This window comes from Gnatocerus cornutus, unplaced genomic scaffold (genome assembly GCF_029298725.1).
Source record: "Gnatocerus cornutus isolate USDA-ARS CGAHR unplaced genomic scaffold, icGnaCorn1.1 ctg00000023.1, whole genome shotgun sequence".
In the NCBI taxonomy this organism is placed as follows: Eukaryota; Metazoa; Arthropoda; class Insecta; order Coleoptera; family Tenebrionidae; genus Gnatocerus; species Gnatocerus cornutus.
This window is the reverse complement of record NW_028275375.1, coordinates 2,215,915-2,234,454: the sequence shown is the minus strand read 5'-3', so window position 1 is coordinate 2,234,454 and position 18,540 is coordinate 2,215,915. Positions and strand designations below refer to the sequence as shown.

The 18,540-nt window shown below is 34.0% G+C and overlaps 1 protein-coding gene across 4 annotated transcripts in view; it reads right to left on the bottom strand.

Annotated features, from left to right (window-relative positions):
- LOC148166342 (paired box protein Pax-6-like) overlaps window positions 1–18,540 on the bottom strand; it is a 42,566-nt gene that overhangs the window by 15,952 nt on the left and 8,074 nt on the right. For 2 of the 4 annotated variants that reach the window (XM_088049001.1, XM_088049002.1), the window contains exons 3-6: window positions 16,186–16,414; window positions 15,943–16,123; window positions 3,819–4,038; window positions 94–243 (exon numbers count right to left, since the gene is read on the bottom strand). In XM_088049001.1, the coding sequence (XP_087905127.1) occupies window positions 94–243; window positions 3,819–4,038; window positions 15,943–16,123; window positions 16,186–16,414 (780 nt within the window). Of the gene's footprint in view, window positions 1–93; window positions 244–3,818; window positions 4,039–15,942; window positions 16,136–16,185; window positions 16,415–18,540 lie in introns of all 4 variants that reach the window. The other 2 variants (XM_088048999.1, XM_088049000.1) reach the window with 2 other exon arrangements.

The following is an 18,540-nucleotide window of genomic DNA, read 5'->3' as shown; positions in this document are numbered from 1 at the left end:
TGTCAATATCTAGTTAAAAATTTATCACCGATCTAAATGAATTAAAAACGCGGATTGATGGACGCGCGATATTTTATAAAATTGCAATTTTACCTTTCTCCAGACTATCGATCTGCTCGTTGGTGAAAGACGTCCTGTTCCTCTGCAGCTTCCTCTTCAATCTCAGGCGTAGTTGGGAATCCTCGTCGCCTGAAGAATTGTGTTCGGAATTTCCATCGGACGTGTTTTCGTGCATTGCGTCTGCTGGAATAAGAAAGCGGCGTTGTGTATAAGAAACCCTCGATTTTTTGCGTCGATCGTGGTGTTTTCATTAAAAACATGGAGAAATTGGCCAAAAACAGAACGCGCGTAGTCGAGGAACGCCGGCACCAGGAAAGTTAACGTCGTGCATTTCCCACCCTGTGTGCGCGTCCCTATTTACTTCCGCTTCTGTAAACTCCACCCCATTTCATATCCACCCTCGCCATTTCATTCTCCTTGTTTTATTTCATCTTCTGATCCTGTTCCCTCTCCCTCCTGTTTATGTTTTCCACCGACGAATCTCGCAACGAGCGAGGAATTTGCATAATTTTAGATTTCGGCGATTTTTTCGCTACGATTAGTTGACCGCTTTCGCCCGCGGATCGGGTGTCATCAGACGGAGCGTTTCGGCTTTAATCAGGTTCTTGTCGGGAATTGTTTTCCGGGCGGCTTGCCAGGGTGTTTTTTGCGAATTTTAATGGAGCCGGGCCTGGCTTGTCGAGTGTTACGATGAAATTTACCGCTAACACAATTACCGGTTTAGATTGGGCAGCAAAAGTTCACTCGCACGGAAGTTATGTTCATTTTGAAACGACCGCCCCTTGCAAACTAAATTATTTTATCTTTCCTGCCTCCGAGACCTCCGCGGGAGCGCCATAAAGACCGCTCACCTCTAAACAAAATACCGGTTTATTACCACGATTTTTGCCAAACGGAAAAATCGGGGAAATTTCCGGAATTCTACACATCAAAAAAGCGAGGGCCGCGAAAAAAGCGAGGTCCATCGAATTTAGGGGCCACCTTCTCTATACATATTAAATTCCAAATGGCAACTGAAGAGTGATTAATTTTTTGTTGTGGATTAGAACTTTGGCTGCAAAAAGAGAAGGGAGACTTGCGAGGATAATTTACCGTTGAAATGCACTTTGAAATGGTCGGAGCTGCGCCGTCTTTTTTGCATAATGAATAAATTCCAACTCAAATATTCTATCACTTGTCTGACCACAACGCCCTGTAGGGTCCCGACCCTTTATGGCATTCAAATGTGAAATAGAAAGTGGTGGAAACTTTTAATTCGTCTTCAAAATATTTTTTTTTAAATTCTATTTTTTGCACTAAAATGTTGGAATTTGGCCCAGCTGATAAGTAAGGCGCAAATTGAACAACCTCCGAATTTTACTGTTTTAGGGGGGAAACTGACAAAGTTACGGTATTTCATCAAAAGTTAAGGAAATTTTTGTTCCGTTTATAAAATGAAAATTTCAAAAATTCCATTTCTTGCTCTTAAAATTTGGAAATCGGTCCAACTATTAAACACGTCAAAAGTAGTAAACGTCCAAAATTTCGTCATTTTAGAATAAAAACTGACAAAGTTACGGTATTTAATAGAAAGTGGTGCAAATTTTTGGTCCGTTACAAAACGAAAATTTTTAAAAACTTTATTTTTTTGCTCTAAAAATTTGGATTTTAGCCCAATTGATAAATAAGTCAAAGGCATTAAAACCTTTAAATTTTAATGTTTTACTATAAAAACTGCCAAAGTTACGGTACTTAATACTTTTGGTTCATTTACAAAATGAAAATTTCTAAAAACTCGATTTATTGCTCTGAAATTTTGGTACTTTAGTTCAATCCATAAACATGTCAAAGGTAATTAATCAAACCTCCAAATTTCAATGTTTTAGGAAAAAACTAACAAAATTACGGTATTTAATAAAAGGTAACGCGAATTTTTGGTCCGATTACAATTTTTTTTTTAAATCTATTTCTTGTTCTAAAAATTTGAAATTTTTCCTAACTGATAAACACGTCAAAAGTAGTAAAAACCTCAAATTTGGTTGTTTTATGATAAAAACTGACAAAGTTACGGTGTTTAATAGAAAGAGCTGCGGACTTTTGGTCCGTTTAAAAAAAATTTGAAAAACTCTTGTTTTGGGTCTAAAAATTTGGATTTTAGCCTAATTGGTATACACGTCAAAAGTAGTAAAAGCTCCAAATTTTGTTGTTTTATGATCCAAACTGACAAAGTTACGGTATTTAATAGAAAGTAAAGAGAATTTTTGGTCCATTTATGACATGATTTTCTTTTAAATTTTGTTTTTTGCTCTAAAATTTTGAAATTTACCACATTTGATTATCAAGTCGAAAGTAGTAAAACCTCGAAATTTCAATGTTTTCGATTAAAGACTAACAAAGTTACGGTATTTACTATAATTTTTTTTTTTAATTTTTATTTTTTGCTCGAAAAATTTGGAATCTGATCCAATTGATAAACAGGTCAAAAGAAGTAAAATCTTTAAATTTTAACCTTTTAAGATGAAAACTGACAGAATTACGGTATTTAATATAAACTAGAGAGAATTTTTGGATCGCTTAAAAAATAAAAATTTTTAATAATTCAATTTTTTGTTCCAAATTTAGTCAAATTTATTAACAAGTCAAAGGTAATAAAACCCTCAAATTTCACTGTTTTAGGATAAAAACTGACAAAATTACCGCATTTAATGGAAAGAAAAAGAAATTTTTGGTCCATTTTCAAAATAAAAATTTTTACAATCTCGATTCTTTGCTCTAAAAATTTGGAATTTGGCCCAACTGATATACACGTCAAAGGTAATAAAACCTCCAAATTTTACTGTTTTAGGATGAAAACTGATAAAGTTACGGCGTTTTCGGTATTTAATGGAAAGAAGAGGGAATTTTTGGTTCGTTTACAAAATGAAAATTTTTAAAAACTTTCTTTCTTGCCTTGAAAATTTGAAATTTGGCCTAATTGTTAAAAAAGGTAGTAAAACCTCTAAATTTTAATGTTTTAGGATGAAAACTGATAAAGTTACGGTATTTAATGGCAAAAATGGGGAATATTTGCTTCGTTTTCAGAATAAAAATCTTTTTTTTGTCATAAAAATTTGGACTTTGGTCCAATTAATAAGCAAATCAGAGGTAGTAAAATCTCCCAATTTTAATGTTTTAAGTGGAATACTGACAAAATTACGGTATTTAATAGAAAGTTGTGGAAATTTTTGGTTTGTTTCCAAAAAAATTTTTTTTGAATATTGTTTTTTGCTCTAAATTTTTGAAATTTAGCATATTTGTACTGTTTACGAATGAAATTTAAAATTTTACGGTATTTACTGGATAGCACTGTGAAAGAACAGTCGGAGCAGCGGCGTGGTTTGTGCCTAATGAATAAATTCCTGCTTAAATATTCTATCACTTGTCTGACCACAACACCCTGTAGGGCTGCAACCCTTTATGGCATTCAGATGTAATATCCGGTTATAATAATTTAGGATATTAATGAGCGTTCGTGCCGTGTAATTTGCAATGCGCATTGAATTTAATTCGAAATGTTGCCGTGTAAACACAAAATGCATGTTGTTTGCACATTGAGATAATTTATGAATGAACGGAACGGTTTTTGATTAATTAAATTCGGTTTATTTTAATTGGGCCGTCTATGTTTTCCACTGAATTCACTTTTATAGCCGGCGAAAATAAACACCAGTTGAAATTACGGTTTTATACAAATACATATGAGCGCAGCCAATTTAATTAAACATTTCTCAAAAATTCACCTCGCTTCTGTAGATCATCCCTGGAAATCTGGGCGGTGAGGGCGGTGGGCGCCGGCGGCAGGCCGAGATGTGGCGCGGTGGGCGTCCCAGGGTACCATGCCCAGCCGGGAGTTTGCCCATTGAACATCCGTAATTTGTCGTAGACGCTCTCGTTCTGGGCAGAGGCTTGCTGCTCCTTCTGCGAAGCCAAATTTCGCAGCACTCGGTTGATGGACGAGACCTGGAAGAAGCGTTTTGCCGATGGAGATTTTGTGGGAAAAGTGCGCATGCAAACAATGCCGATGCCAGATGCAATACTGTGCAACTCACGCACTACAAACACCCCTAACTGGCTTAGTCCGATCCCTGGATGGATGTTATTATGGGCTATTCTTCGCGGTTAACCAAGTGGAAGCACAACACCTCGTCACAGTACGTCACCAACAGGCGGAGGTTCTTCGACAGGAGGTTTATTCCACTGGGTTAACGATCATCGAGAAAAGACGTGTCCAAATTATTATTTTCTTACATCGCCGCTCAGTTATCGATTGTGACGGAAATGAATCGCGGAGTGAAATTTATTCGCACAAGCAAAAACTTCTCTGGACCGCTCTTAAATATTTCGCCGAGTTTGGCTAAGGATCTTTTAGTGTTATTTATTGCGTTTTCATATCGCAGCACTGGAAATATTTTGCGTGTTTTGATTTTTTTTTATTTTAATGAAATTTGCTCTGGCGTCAGTTAGTTAGTGTTGTTCTGACAGGTCGTTATTTGCTTATTTTTTGACAGTGTTCTCGGACTTATCGGTATCATCAGTTTACAAGAATAAAACAACGAGGCGCTACTGACATTGAACTGTCTTCACTGATGAATTTCTTCCTGTATCATGATATCAAAGAATTAAATGCAACTCTGTGATGGTTGGATTTTACAATTATTTATAGCGTTCTCTAATTAGATAAATACTGAAGTTAGAAAAGTTCTAGAAAATTTTCGGAATTTTTAAAAAATTTAAAAAACTATATTTTTTGGTGTAAAAATGTGAACTTTAGCCCAATTAATAAACACGTCAAAGATAGTAAAACCTCTGAATTTTAATGTTTTGAGATGAAAACTGACAAAGTTACAGTATTTAATTGAAAATAGTAAGAATTTTTGGTGCCTTTACAAAATGGAAATTTTTTCAATTATTATTTTTTGGCTGAATTAATAAACAAGTCAAAGGTAGTAAAACCCCAAAATTTTAATTATTTAGGATGAAAACTGACAAAGCTACGATCTTTAATAAGAAGTAAAGGGGATTTTTAGCCCGTTTACAAAATAAAAATAAAAAAAAAAATTTTGATTTTTTTTTGAATTGATAAACAATTTAAAAAAAGTAAAACCTCCAAATTTTAATGTTTTAGGACGAAAACTTACACAGTTACGGTATTTAATCGAAAGAAGAAGGAATTTTTGGTCCGTTTACAAAGCCAAAATTTCTAAAAATTCTATTTTTTGCTCTAAAAAATTGGATTTTAGTCCAATTAATGAACACGTTAAGGGTAGTAAAACCACCAAATTTTAATGTTTTAGGATGAAAATTGACCAACTGTCGGTATTTTATAGAAAGAAGTGGGAATTTTTGGTTCGTTTACAAAATAAAAATTTTTTAAAAATTAATTTCTTACTGTAAAAATTTGGAATTTGGCCAAATTGATAAACAAGTCAAAAAAAGGAACACCTCCAAATTTTAATGTTTTTAGATGAAAACTGACAAAGTTACGGTATTTAATTAAAAGAAGAGAGAATTTTTAATCCGTTTTCAAAAGCAAATTTTTTAAAAAACTTTATTTCTTCCTCTAAAAATTTGGATTTTGGCCCCGTTGATAAACCAGTCAAAGGTAGTAAATCTTCCAAATTTTAATGTTTTAGGAAGTGAACTAACAAAGTTACGCCATTTAATAAAAAGTGGAGTGAATTTTTGGTACGTTTACAAAATGAAAATTTTTAAAAATTCCATTTCTTGCTCTAAAAATTTGGATTTTAGCCTAATCGATAAACAAGTCAAAGGTAGGAAAACCTCCAAATTTTAATGTTTTTAGATGAAAACTGACAAAGTTACGGTATTTAGTTAAAAGAAGAGAGAATTTTTAATCCGTTTTAAAATAAAAATTTTTAAAAAACTTTATTCCCTGCTCTAAAAATTTGGATTTTGGCCCCGTTGATAAACCAGTCAAAGGTAGTTAATTCCTCTAAATTTTTATGTTTTAGGAAGTAAACTAACAAAGTTACGCCATTTAATAAAAGTGGAGTGAATTTTTTGAACCTGTACAAAATGAAAATTTTTAAAAATTCCATTTCTTGCTCTGAAAATTTGGATTTTAGCCTAATCGATAAACAAGTCAAAGGTAGGAAAACCTTCAAATTTTAATGTTTTTAGATGAAAACTGACAAAGTTACGGTATTTAATTAAAAGAAGAGAGAATTTTTAATCCGTTTTCAAAATAAAATTTTTTAAAAAACTTTATTTCTTGCTCTAAAAATTTGGATTTTGGCTTCGTTGATAAACCAGTAAAAGGTAGTAAATCCTCCAAATTTTAATGTTTTAGGAAGTAAACTAACAAAGTTACGCCATTTAATAAAAAGTGGAGTGAATTTTTTGTACGTTTACAAAATGAAAATTTTTAAAAATTTCATTTCTTGCTCTAAAAATTTGGATTTTAGCCTAATCGATAAACAAGTCAAAGGTAGGAAAACCTTCAAATTTTAATGTTTTTAGATGAAAACTGACAAAGTTACGGTATTTAATTAAAAGAAGAGAGAATTTTATATCCGTTTTCAATATAAAATTTTTTAAAAAGCTTTATTTCTTGCTCTAAAAATTTGGATTTTGGCCCCGTTGATAAACCAGTCAAAGGTAGTAAATCCTCCAAATTTTAATGTTTTAGGAAGTAAACTAACAAAGTTACGCCATTTAATAAAAAGTGGAGTGAATTTTTTGTACGTTTACAAAATAAAAATTTTAAAAAATTCCATTTCTTGCTCTAAAAATTTGGATTTTAGCCCAATCGATAAACAAGTCAAAGGTAGGAAAACCTTTAAATTGTAATGATTTAAAATTAAAACTGACAAAGGTACAATGTTTAATAGAAAGTAGACGAAAAATTTTGGTCCATTTACAAAATAAAAATTTTAAAAGTTATATTTGTTGTTCTAAAAATTTAAACTTTGGTCTAACTGATTCTGTAGAATTTTAAACAATCTGTTCCAGAGAATTTTCCAAAATCTCCCAAAAAACCCACGAAAATTTTCAGAATTTTGAAAATCCTAGAAAATCAACGCATGAGTCCTAAAAAGTCCTAAAAGAATTTTGTAAAATAATAGAAAATTTAATAGAACCCTCGAGAATCTCTCTAAAACTGTTGAAACCTTACTAAATCCTGGATAACCCTAAAAAAAATCTGTCAAACTCTTAAAACTAATAAAGTTCTGAGGGTTTCTAAATATAGAGTTTTATTAATCATCAGAGATTTCCAACGGGAGGAAACAAACACGGTTTAGAGAACTGCAGACAATTTCCCAAGCTCTGAGCGACTAGAAAATCCCAAGAGAATCTTGAGAATTTAAGAAAATCAAGGCATATTTTCTGAAGGTTCTTTAAAAAACAATAAATTCCTAAAGAATCGTTCTGAAAGTAAAAAGTATTTCAGAATCCCGATAATTCTAAAAAATCTCGGAAAGTTAACAAAATTACTAAACGCTATAGAATTCCTAGAGAATTACATTCTGAAGGATTCTAGACACAGGATTCTGTTGATTCTTAGAAAATCCTGGACAAACTTTGGAAAACTTTAAAAACTCATCAAATGCGGAAATCAATCCAGTTAATTCCAATTAGATCTGGAGCATCTTTAAAAATCCCTGGAAATCTTAAAAATTTGCACAAAATTTTCATAGAATCAGAAGTATCCTGAAGGATTCTAGACCTAGAGTAACACACAGGATTTTAAAAGAGTCTAAGGAAAGTAAAAAAGGCAAGCAAATTTTAGAAAATTGTAGACAATTTCTGTTTGAGGAAATATGAACCTCTGAAAATCCCATGGAAATCTAGAGAATCTCAGAAAATCAAGGCTGGAGATTCCTGGAAAGTTCTAAAAATATCCTAGACCATTTCGCAAGTTCTAAGAAAATAATATTTCTAAAAATCCTGGAAAATTCTGCAGAATTTTGATAATCTCGAGAGAATGGAGAGGAAATTTAATTAATTTCCCAAAGTATGGGCGACAATAAAACCCCAGAATGTAGAGAATTTCCGAAAACTAAGGCATAAATCCTGAATATTTCTAAAAAAAATCTTGAAATATCCTAATTCGTTAATTTGTAATATTAAAGAATATACGAATTGATTGTGCGGGTAAAAGCGTGTGGTTGGTAGCCGCAATCGAGTGAATTTTATAATTTAAAGCGTTCGTAGTTAGGCGGTTATTACCATCAAGAAGGCATTGTCCCGAGGGAGTGCCTGGAGGAGAATGGTGCGGCTTGTCGAAAGGGAAATCACTGTGGTTTCATAAATTGAACAATTTAATACGGCGCAATTCAATTACATTTTACGATAAATTTCTTTCAAGTTCATTTTGAAATTCACATTATTACCGAGAGGAGACATCCCGGCAGAGGTTGTCCCTCATCCACGAGCTGGGCTATTTCACATATGACCGAACACGAATTGTACAACACGCTTAGCTGATCCTATTCAAAAAATTCTTCCCTCTCTCGCGCCCCTTTTTTCCCTTTCTTGATAGTGGACGGTATAATGACGTGCGATGCAAACCGGATGATATGAAGCGGTTTTCGCAAATCCACCGGATATCGGTTTCTCGATCTGCTCTGTCAAAAACAGGGGACCACTCGATGACATGTGGCTTCACAATGCCGCATGGTCTACATACATTTACATTAATTTCATTACCCTAATTGGCAGCCCGCCGCCGATTTAAAACTGAAATCAGCCGCGGCGGCAACGAACCATTGTGTTTGCGCAGGAACGGACTAATTGATGATTTTATCAGACGGCACCGGAACCCGACGCCCGGACACTTGACTGATCACGCCAGATGCAGGCCTAATTTCAAAGCGGCGCGCCGATGATTAGAAAGAGGTTCGAACCAAACCGAAAAACGAAAGAAACTTGTCTCTCTGATAGTCATAAACCAAGCGTGTCGAAACGGCCCTATTTACAGACAAAGTTACGGTATTTTATAGAAAGAAGTGGGAATGTTTGGTTCGTTTACAAAATGAAAATTTTTAAAAATTCCATTTCATGCTCTAAAAATTTGGATTTTGGCCGAATTGAAAAACAAGTCAAAGGTAGTAAAACCTCCAAATTTTAATGATTTAGGATAAAAACTGACAAATTTATAGTATTTAATATAAAGTAGAGGGAATTTTTGATAATTTTACAAAATGAAAACTTTAAAAAATCTTGCTCTTTGCTCTAAAATTTTAAAATTTGGCACAGTTGAGAATCAAGTCAAAAGTAATAAAACCTCTAAATTTTAAAGTTTTACGATAAAAACTGATAAAGTTACGGTATTTAATAGAAAGTAGAGAAAATTTTTGGTTCGTTTACAAAATGAAAATTTTTAAAAATTCTGTTTTTTGCTCTAAAATTTTGAAAGTTAGCACAGTTGATAATTAAGTCAAAAGTTGTAAAACCTCCAAATTCTAATGTTTTAGGATGAAAACGAACAAAGTTACGGAACTTAATTGAAAGTAGAGGTAATTTTTGATAATTTTACAAAATGAAAAAATTTAAAAATCTTGCTCTTTGCTCTAAAATTTAAAAATTTTGCACAGTGGATAATCAAGTCGAAAGTAGTAAAACCTCCAAATTTTAATGTTTTCGAATGAAAACTGACAAAGTTACGGTATTTATTAGAAAGTAGAGAGAATTATTGGTTCGTTTACAAAATGAAAATTTTTAAAAATTCTGTTTTTTACTCTAAAATTTTGATATTTACCACGGCTGATAACCAAGTCAAAGGTAGTAAAACCTCCAAATTTTAATGATTTAGGATAAAAACTGACAAATTTATAGTATTTAATAGAAAGTAGAGGAAATTTTTGATAATTTTACAAAATGAAAATTTAAAAAAAATCTTGCTCTTTGCTCTAAAATTTTAAAATTTGGCACAGTTGAGAATCAAGTCAAAAGTAATAAAACCCCTAAATTTTAAAGTTTTACAATAAAAACTGACAAAGTTACGGTATTTAATAGAAAGTAGAGAGAATTATTGGTTCGTTTACAAAATGAAAATTTTTAAAAATTCTGTTTTTTGCTCTAAAATTTTGAAATTTACCACAGTTGAAAACTAAGTCAAAGGTAGTAGAACCTCCAAATTTTAATGATTTAGGAGAAAAACTGACAAATTTACAGTATTTAATAGAAAGTAGAGGGAAATTTTGGTCCGTTGTCAGAAAGAAAATTTTTAAAATTTCTATTTTTTCCTCTAAAAATTTGAATTTTGGCCCAACTGATAAACAAATCAAAAGTAGTAAAACCTAAAAATTTTAATGTTTTAGGATATAAACTGACAAAGTTACGGTATTTAATAGAAAGTAAAGGACATTTTTAATACGTTTTCAAAATGAAAATTTTAAAAACTCTATTTTTTGCTCTAAAAATTTGGAGTTTGGCCCAATTGATTCCGTAGAATCCTAAACCTCTAGAGCAGGATTCTAATAAACTTGTAAGAATCCCAATCGATTCCAGAGAATTTTCCAAAATCTCCCTAAAAACTCACGAAATTTTTCACAATTCTGGAATTTTTAAAACAATTTTTTTTTACATTCCAAAAATCGTAAAAATTTTATAAACTGTCTGAGATTTTTCTGGGAATCTAAGCGTCCTGGGGGATTCTAGACAATTCTTTACTTATTAGAGCACACGCTGGATCCTATAATAATCCCCAGGAGATTCCAAAAAAAAAATAAAAATCCAGATAAACTTGAAGAGATTCTTGGAAAATCCTGAAACGTCTTAAAAATACCTGGAAATTTTAAAAATGTCATAGAGCCTCACAGGAGATTTTTAAAAACTCCAGAAAATATTAAAAAATCTAGAGAATCGCAGACAATTTCTCAAAGTTTGAGAATATGAAATCCCAGAAAATCAACGCATGTGTCCTGAAAAATCCTAATAAATTCTATAAAATTTTATAAAATAATAGAAAATTTAATAGAACTCTTAAGGATCTACCTAAAACTAGAAAATTTTACTAAATCCTGAATAATTCTGAAAAAATTCTGCTAAAACTCCTAAAATTAATAAAGTTCTGAGGGTTTCTAAATATAGGGTTCTATTAATCTCCTCAAAGTCTGGGCGAATAGAAAATCACAAGGAAATCTTGAGAATTTAAGAAATTTAAGGCATATTTCCTGAAGGTTCTTTAAAAAGTCATAAATCCTTCGAGAATTGTTCGGAAAGTAAAAAATATTTCAGAATTCCGGTAATTCTAAAAAATCCCGGAAAGTTAAAAAAATACTAAACGCCATAGAATATCTAGAGAATTACATCCAGAATTCTGCGGATTCTCAGAAAATCCTGGACAAACTTTCTTGGAAATCCTTAGATTTTTAATCTAATTAGGTCTGGAGCATCTTAAAAAATTTCTGGAAATCCTAAAACTGTGACAAAATCAGAAATATTCTAAACGATATAGACCTAGTGTTACACACTCAAAAGGACTCCAAGAAATGTAAAAATCCTAGAAAATTTTAGGGAATTGGAGACAATTTAAAACCACAAAAAATCCCATGGGAATCTTAAGGATTTAAGAAAATTAAGGCATTATTCCTAAACTGCCAAAAATAACAGTTTTATCTTAAAAATGAGTGAACAGGACCGGATTAAGGAATTGGATTTCTAGTATTGGCGCTAAAACTAGCCAGAATTTCCAAATTTTGATTGTTGATGATTAGAAAGAGGTTCGAACTAAACCGAAAAACGAAAGAAACTTGTCTCTCTGATAGTCATAAACCAAGCGCTTCGGTGCGCGTCGAAACGGCCCTATTTACAGACATTTTCCTCCTTACAGTGGCGTTTCCTGTTCACGTTCGATTGCCCCCGAATTGTTTGACCTATCATGGCAGTCTCGCCCCCAAAGCTATTTATGTCAATGATGAAACTGCCCTTCAATTCCGGCGCTCGTCCCCACGCATTGATAACCTTCAAGTGCTACACGGAACGGTGGCTAATTCCGAATTCCGTTACACTCACCCCTTGCCCCTAACAAAGTGCGTCGGCCTTGCGGTGCTTCGCGGGATTAGAAATCGGAGCGCTAAAAAATTTCACTCTGCCAACATCTCATCCCAGACAGGACCTCCATTTTCTGTAATCTCTATCTATTTTTATAATCCCCGCGTTCCACCACTCTCCCGCCCTTGTTGCCGTTACCTTGGTTACACCAACCCCAAAATACCGACACACTGCGATTTCCCTCTTTCTTATTTACTCTGATTTTATTTTCGGTAAGCATTTTCGAACACTTACCGACGGCAATTAATTTTGATGTTTGGGGAAACGCGATTTCTATTACAGTTAAATCTAGAAAATAGAGCGCTGACTTTTTTGGTTGCGGAACACCAACGCTCTGTTTTCATGCATTCCAAGATAAATATTTTGACAACGAGAAATGCCGACAGTTGCATGCCGTTTGTTTTGCTCAAATTTACAAACGCTCCAAACACAAGAGAAATCACATTTTGGTTTTCATTACGATCCTAAATTTTCTGCATTTTGAACGTATGTCGACTTCTCGTTTGGAAACTGTCGATTTTCTCAGATATTCGCTTTTGATTGGTCGAAACTGCTGCGGTGGTGTTAGTTACGACATTAATTTTTGTCAGTCAACTGCGAGTGGAACTTTAATTTATCAAACAATAAAATTAAAATCTGTGAGCTGCACATACAAATGAACAGCGCCGGATTAAAAAAATTGGACCACCAAAATTTCCAAATTTTGGTTTTATTCAAAAGATGACTAATTCGAAAGTTAGAATAAGATTAGAAAAAAAGGTGCTAATTTTTTAAATTGTCCGGTTCTGCATTTTGCTTAAAAACTGTCGATTTTCTCAGATATTTACTTCTGATTCGTCAAAACTGTTGCAGTGGTGTTAGTAAGCTTAAAGGCCTCTAAAATGTTTAGAATTTTCAATTTTAGCTTTCTAGTTTTATTCTAAGGACAACTGATTTTAAAGCTACAATAAAAAATTTGTTCCTTTAATAAAAAATTCAATTTAAAAAATAAAAAAAAATTGTTTTTATTTTTACCTCTTCTTCTTCAAAAATTAGTGACGAGAAAAATTCAAAAAAATATCACAGTTATGCTTTGGTTCTTTATCATCAAAATAACTACTCAGGACCGGATTAAAAAAATCGGTTTTGCAGCGTTTGCCCAAAAACTAAGACACCGAATTTTCAAATTTTGAATTTCGCCTTTTGCCTTAAAAAAGCGCAAAAATTTTAAGAATCTGTTAGTTTCAGCTACACTAAAGACAATTAATTCTAATTTAAAATTAAAATTGCGTTCAATAAAAAAATAAAAACGTGTATGCAATTCAGTTTTTTCTTCTTTTTCTGTGTGAAGAATTAAAGCTCTTCTAACTCAAAAATGAATGACGAGAAAAATTTAAAAAAATTCCAGTTGTGCTTTCAACCTTTATCTTCAAAATTACTGAACAGGGCCGGATTCAAAAAATTGGCCCCGCAGTGTTGGCGCTAAATGAGACACCGAATTTTCTAATTCTGTATTATTTCGTCTCAGCTTAGAAAACGCAAAAATTTTCAGAATTTTTTTAGTTGTAGCTACTTTAGAGATGACTAATTCTAATTTAGAATTTCAAATGCGTTGTATAAAAAAATGAAATTCAGTTTTTTCTTGTTTTTTTAAATCGAGAATTTGAGCTCTTCTAACACGAAAATGAATGACGAGTAAAATCTAAAAAATAAACAGCTGTGCTTTCAACTTTTATCTTTAAAGTTTATGAGCAGGACCGGATTCAAAAAATTGGCTCCGAAACTGAGATACCTACATACCAATAAATCTCAAATTTTATATTTCGTTTTCAGAAGCTGAGGGGCATTAAAATTCTCAGAATTTCTTAATTTAGGTTGACAGTTTTATTTCAGTAGCCACTAATGCCGAAACTGCAAATGTAAATAAAGAAAATATGAACTTTTCTGCAGGATTCATAATTTTAGTTGTTATAATTGGTTAAATCAATAAATTATAAATAAAAATTAATTAACTTGTAAACTTAATGATGTCGCCTAAAAAATCTTGTGTGTATCACGGTCAAAATGTGCCATTTTGCCCTCACCTTCTTTCTAAAAAGAAACACTTTTTGGTCTTGGTACACAAATAACTATTTTTAGAAAAAATTACAGCTATGCTCTGAGCCGTTTTTATATTCAAAATGACAGAACCAGATTGTATAAAATGAGCCCCCAATGTTGGAAATACACGGATTTTGTAACGTACAAAATTTTATTCAAAAAAATTATAAGTTTTAGTTGTTAGTTTTTCCTCAAAGTCGCGAATTTGAGGTCTTTAAACTCAAAAATCATAGTCGACAAAGGGCCGAAAAAATCACAGTTGTACTCTAAGCTTTTATTTTTTAAAATGACAGAACCGGATAAAAAAATTGGGCCCGTAATTTAAACCCAGAGTTATTAAATTTTGTCTTTGTTTTCGGACGTCTTTGCCTGATTTCCGATTTTTCCTTTTAAATTGTTTGCCGAAAAGAGAACTAAGGAAGAATGAAAGCACCACAAATGAAATTCAACGATAAAAACTAACAAAATTACGCAAGTTCGAAGAGAATCTCGGAGAATTTGAAGAATATGAAGACGCAATCAAAGTTAGAATTTAAAAAGAAAGGCTTAAGAGGCTTTGAAGTGTTTGAAGTTGAAATATCTGATAAGAGGACCGAGGAAATTGAAGAATAAAAAAAAACTTAAAGAAACTAAAGATTCGAACTAAGAATAAAAAAAAACATAGACCAAAGAAGAATCTTCAAAAGATGATCCAAGATGTACAAAGAGACCTGCAAGATTAATTGCAATTGGCTCCTCTCTTCAAGCCAAAGTTTGCCATTTTCATCAAATTTGCGCATAAAGCGTCCAAGTAAAGTTCCGAAGTTCCTCCAAAATTAGTTGACTGCGCTTTTGTAAACATGTTAGAATATAGAGACATGTAAATTGGTCACTAAGACCCCCAAATCTCCTCCGGCGAACTTTGTTTTCGTTAAAATTCCCAAACACAGCTTTGTATCACTGAGCGTTTCTTTCCCAAGCCTCCAATTTGAAATTCATCAAACATGTTCCTCCCAACATTGATTTCCATTCTTTCTACCTTCCGTGTGTGCAGGCGTGTTTAAGATGATGATAAATCTGTTAAAGTGTGGTAATTTGGCGCGTGCGTAGGTCGGCTCATCGATAGTAACTATGATACGCATTGCGTGAAAGCATCAAAAGGGACCAGTCGGAATTGCTGTCAGCGCCTTATATAGATTAAAAAGAGGGATGCGCTCGGACAGGGGGATAGAAAATGGCGGAGTTTCCGGTCTGCCATTGGACCGGTTTGTTTTTATGGAAATTGCCCAAGCAGGTACTCCGCCATTGTTCCAAACTATAAAATCGCGGGGTTATTAATGTCGTCCCAAAGGGACTTTTGAGACTTTTTTATGATTGACCGTTGGTTTCAAGAGCATCCCTTGCCGCCCTTTATGCTCATCGGTCCCTTTGAGAGCACGGAACGCAATTTTCGCGACAAAAGTGCCTTTCTGCACACAACATAAATCTCCTTAAAGTGACGACAAGGACATTTGTCACAGTACAATGCGTGCATGAAACTAACCTATTACTGTTTCGAGTATCGTTTTGATGAATTTGTGTGCGTTTGAATAGGGTCGATGGTATTGTGAGTGAACTACCTGAGATTCTGTCAGCGTTGGGTAAATAGAGCGAAATCTTGTCACTAATAGAGTTTGCACAGCGTTGACATACGACATGTTACACAAGCGTGGGGCAAAACCAACGAGTGTTTGCCTCAGGGCCAAAGTGTTTAACGACTTATTAAATAGTCATTGGTAAGCTACTCACGCTGGGGATGTTGTCGTTGTTGCAGACACCTTCCGAGAGGAGCCGGTCGCGGATCTCCCACGCGAAAATCGAAGGACATTCCCTCTTGAACTCGGCGATTTTGTTGACCACGGGCTGGGTGGCGACCCGCGGCTTGGACCCGCCGATGGCCCGAGGCTTAATGGACCCCGTCTCGTAGTATCTGGGAGACAAACTTCAAAGTCATCATGGATTTCTTAACTAGACAAACTTGAGTCTTATTACCTCCCCAAGATCTTCGAGACGCACCCGTTGGAGACTTGGAGGATCCGGGAGATGTCGCAGGGCCGGGCTCCGGAGTGGGCGAGCTCGACGATTTTTTGGCGCGTGGAGTCCGGGAGAGGTCTTCCGTTGACGTAGACGCCGCCTAACTGGTTGATGCCACTGTGTCCGGCCGTGGAGCAGCTGAAAATCGTGTTCTGGCCCATGGAAGCGTGATGCATGAGGTCCTCTTCTGGGGAAAAATCAATTTTAGAAGAAGTGCGTGAGCGCAATGCGAGCTAAGGATGGGATTTAATCTATGTCCTATTTTATGCTCGCTCGAGCACGGTTTTGCTTTGAATTCGCCGAGTGCAGATTAATGTTGAATTACAAGGAAAATTCCTGGGACAAATAACAGATTCGCCTCGTAAATATCCCATAATCAAGTGGATTTTTCCCGGGCAAAATAGTTGAACTTAGCAACTTCTCAATCCACCCCCGAATTACCTCTCTATTCACTAATGTACGAGAGATTATAACGCACTTAAACCCCTTTTATCTATGCGCTCATCTGCTGTCCATTAACTACTTTACCACCGAAAACATACCGATTGATGGAGTAATTTGTGGAGCGTTGAAAACATGGCCTTTAGAGAATGCATTCCCGGAGGATTCCGCCCTTTCTTCCCGAACGAGTGAAAATGGCGTCTCTTTGTTGACTCGGTAACCCGTAGTTCGCGACACTCGCGTTCAAATTGCATTAGCCTTAACATTACATGGCGAATTGAGGATGTACCGAGACGTGAAACTTCAGAGTGGGGAAAACTCTTTAGTCGGCAAGATGGTGACAGCCTGGCAAAGTCGACCAGACATAAATTAATGGAGGAATGGAAATGACTGAAAACTCATTCACGACCCTTGCATAATTCAAAAGGAAAAAGGCGAAAACTGCCGGGATTTGCGGAAAGGGAAAACGATCTACAAAGTATTTCTTCACGGAAAGCTTAGCAGGAAATTGTTTTAATTTTGGATAAACATATTCCTTAAAAACGGCGGGTGGCATTGTTCAAAAAATTTAACATTTTAATTAGGGGAATTAACTACTAATTTCATTTTAAATTAAAATTTCTAGTTGCGTTCTCTGAGGTGAAATTTTATAATTTAACAGCTAATTACTAAGAGTCTTCAGTATCCCAAAAATCCTAATTTAGAGCATTCTGAAAAATTCAAAATGCCAAAAATTCTTGAAAATGGTAGTCGTGGAGACTACAGATTCCAAGCGATTTTAAATAATTGAAAATTTTGGATGTGCCCAGGAAATTCTGGAAAATCCAGCAACAGTTCTTAGGAGTCCTTGAGATATTGAAGAATAAATCTCAGAGAATTTCGCAAAAAAACTTTATTGAAATTTTCAAAATTTAAATCTAAATTTTACTGAATCCTAAGGGAACTAAAGGCAACGTTGGTCAAAATAAACAAAAAATGTTTGTAAAGAATCTTATAAACTGTCAAAGATTTTCCAGGAAAACCCAGACATCCTGAGGGATCCTAGATAACTCTAAACTTATCAAAGCTAAACGCAAGATCCTAATAAATTGCAATGGATCCCAGAGAACCTCTATAATCCTAAAAGACTATAAAGAACTCAATTTAGACTCTATTTAGGGAGCCGACAGAAAATCCTGAAATATCCTAAAAAATTTGTAAAACAGATTTTCCAGAGAATAGCTGGTATTCTGAGGGACTCAAGACCTAGAGCAACACACAGAACTCTAGTAATCTCTAGAGAATTCAAGAAATCCAGGAGATATAGGCAAAATCCTAACAAATCCCAGAAATTTCTAAAAAACAAAGACAATTTTATAGAATCCTGGAGTGTCCTAAATAATCCTAGAAAATTGTTAAACATTTGTGAATTAATTTTCAATTTTGGGGATTTTTAGACCTTAAGGAACGGACCGGATCCAGAAGGACTATAAGGGACCCAAAAACAAAATACAAAAAATTGAAGCATTTCAAAAGCAAAAAAGAACCGTAGGAAATCGTGGAAAACCGCAGAGATCTTAGAAAATACCAAATTTAGCAACACCACAGAAAATTCTGAAATATCCTAACAAGTCATGGAAAATCCCAAAAAATTCGTAAAAGTGAACAGATTTTCCAGAGAATTGCAGGAATCCTGAGGGACTTAAGACCTAGAGCAAGACACAGAGACGTAATAAATTTCAGAGAATTTAAGAAATCCAGGCAAATCTAGAAATTCCTAAAAAACAAAGAAAAAATTACAGAGATCTAAAGAATCCTAAAAAAATGTAAAAAAATTATCATTGAATTTCTCGAAAATTTCGAAGGATTCTGGAGAATTTTAGTTCAAAAATA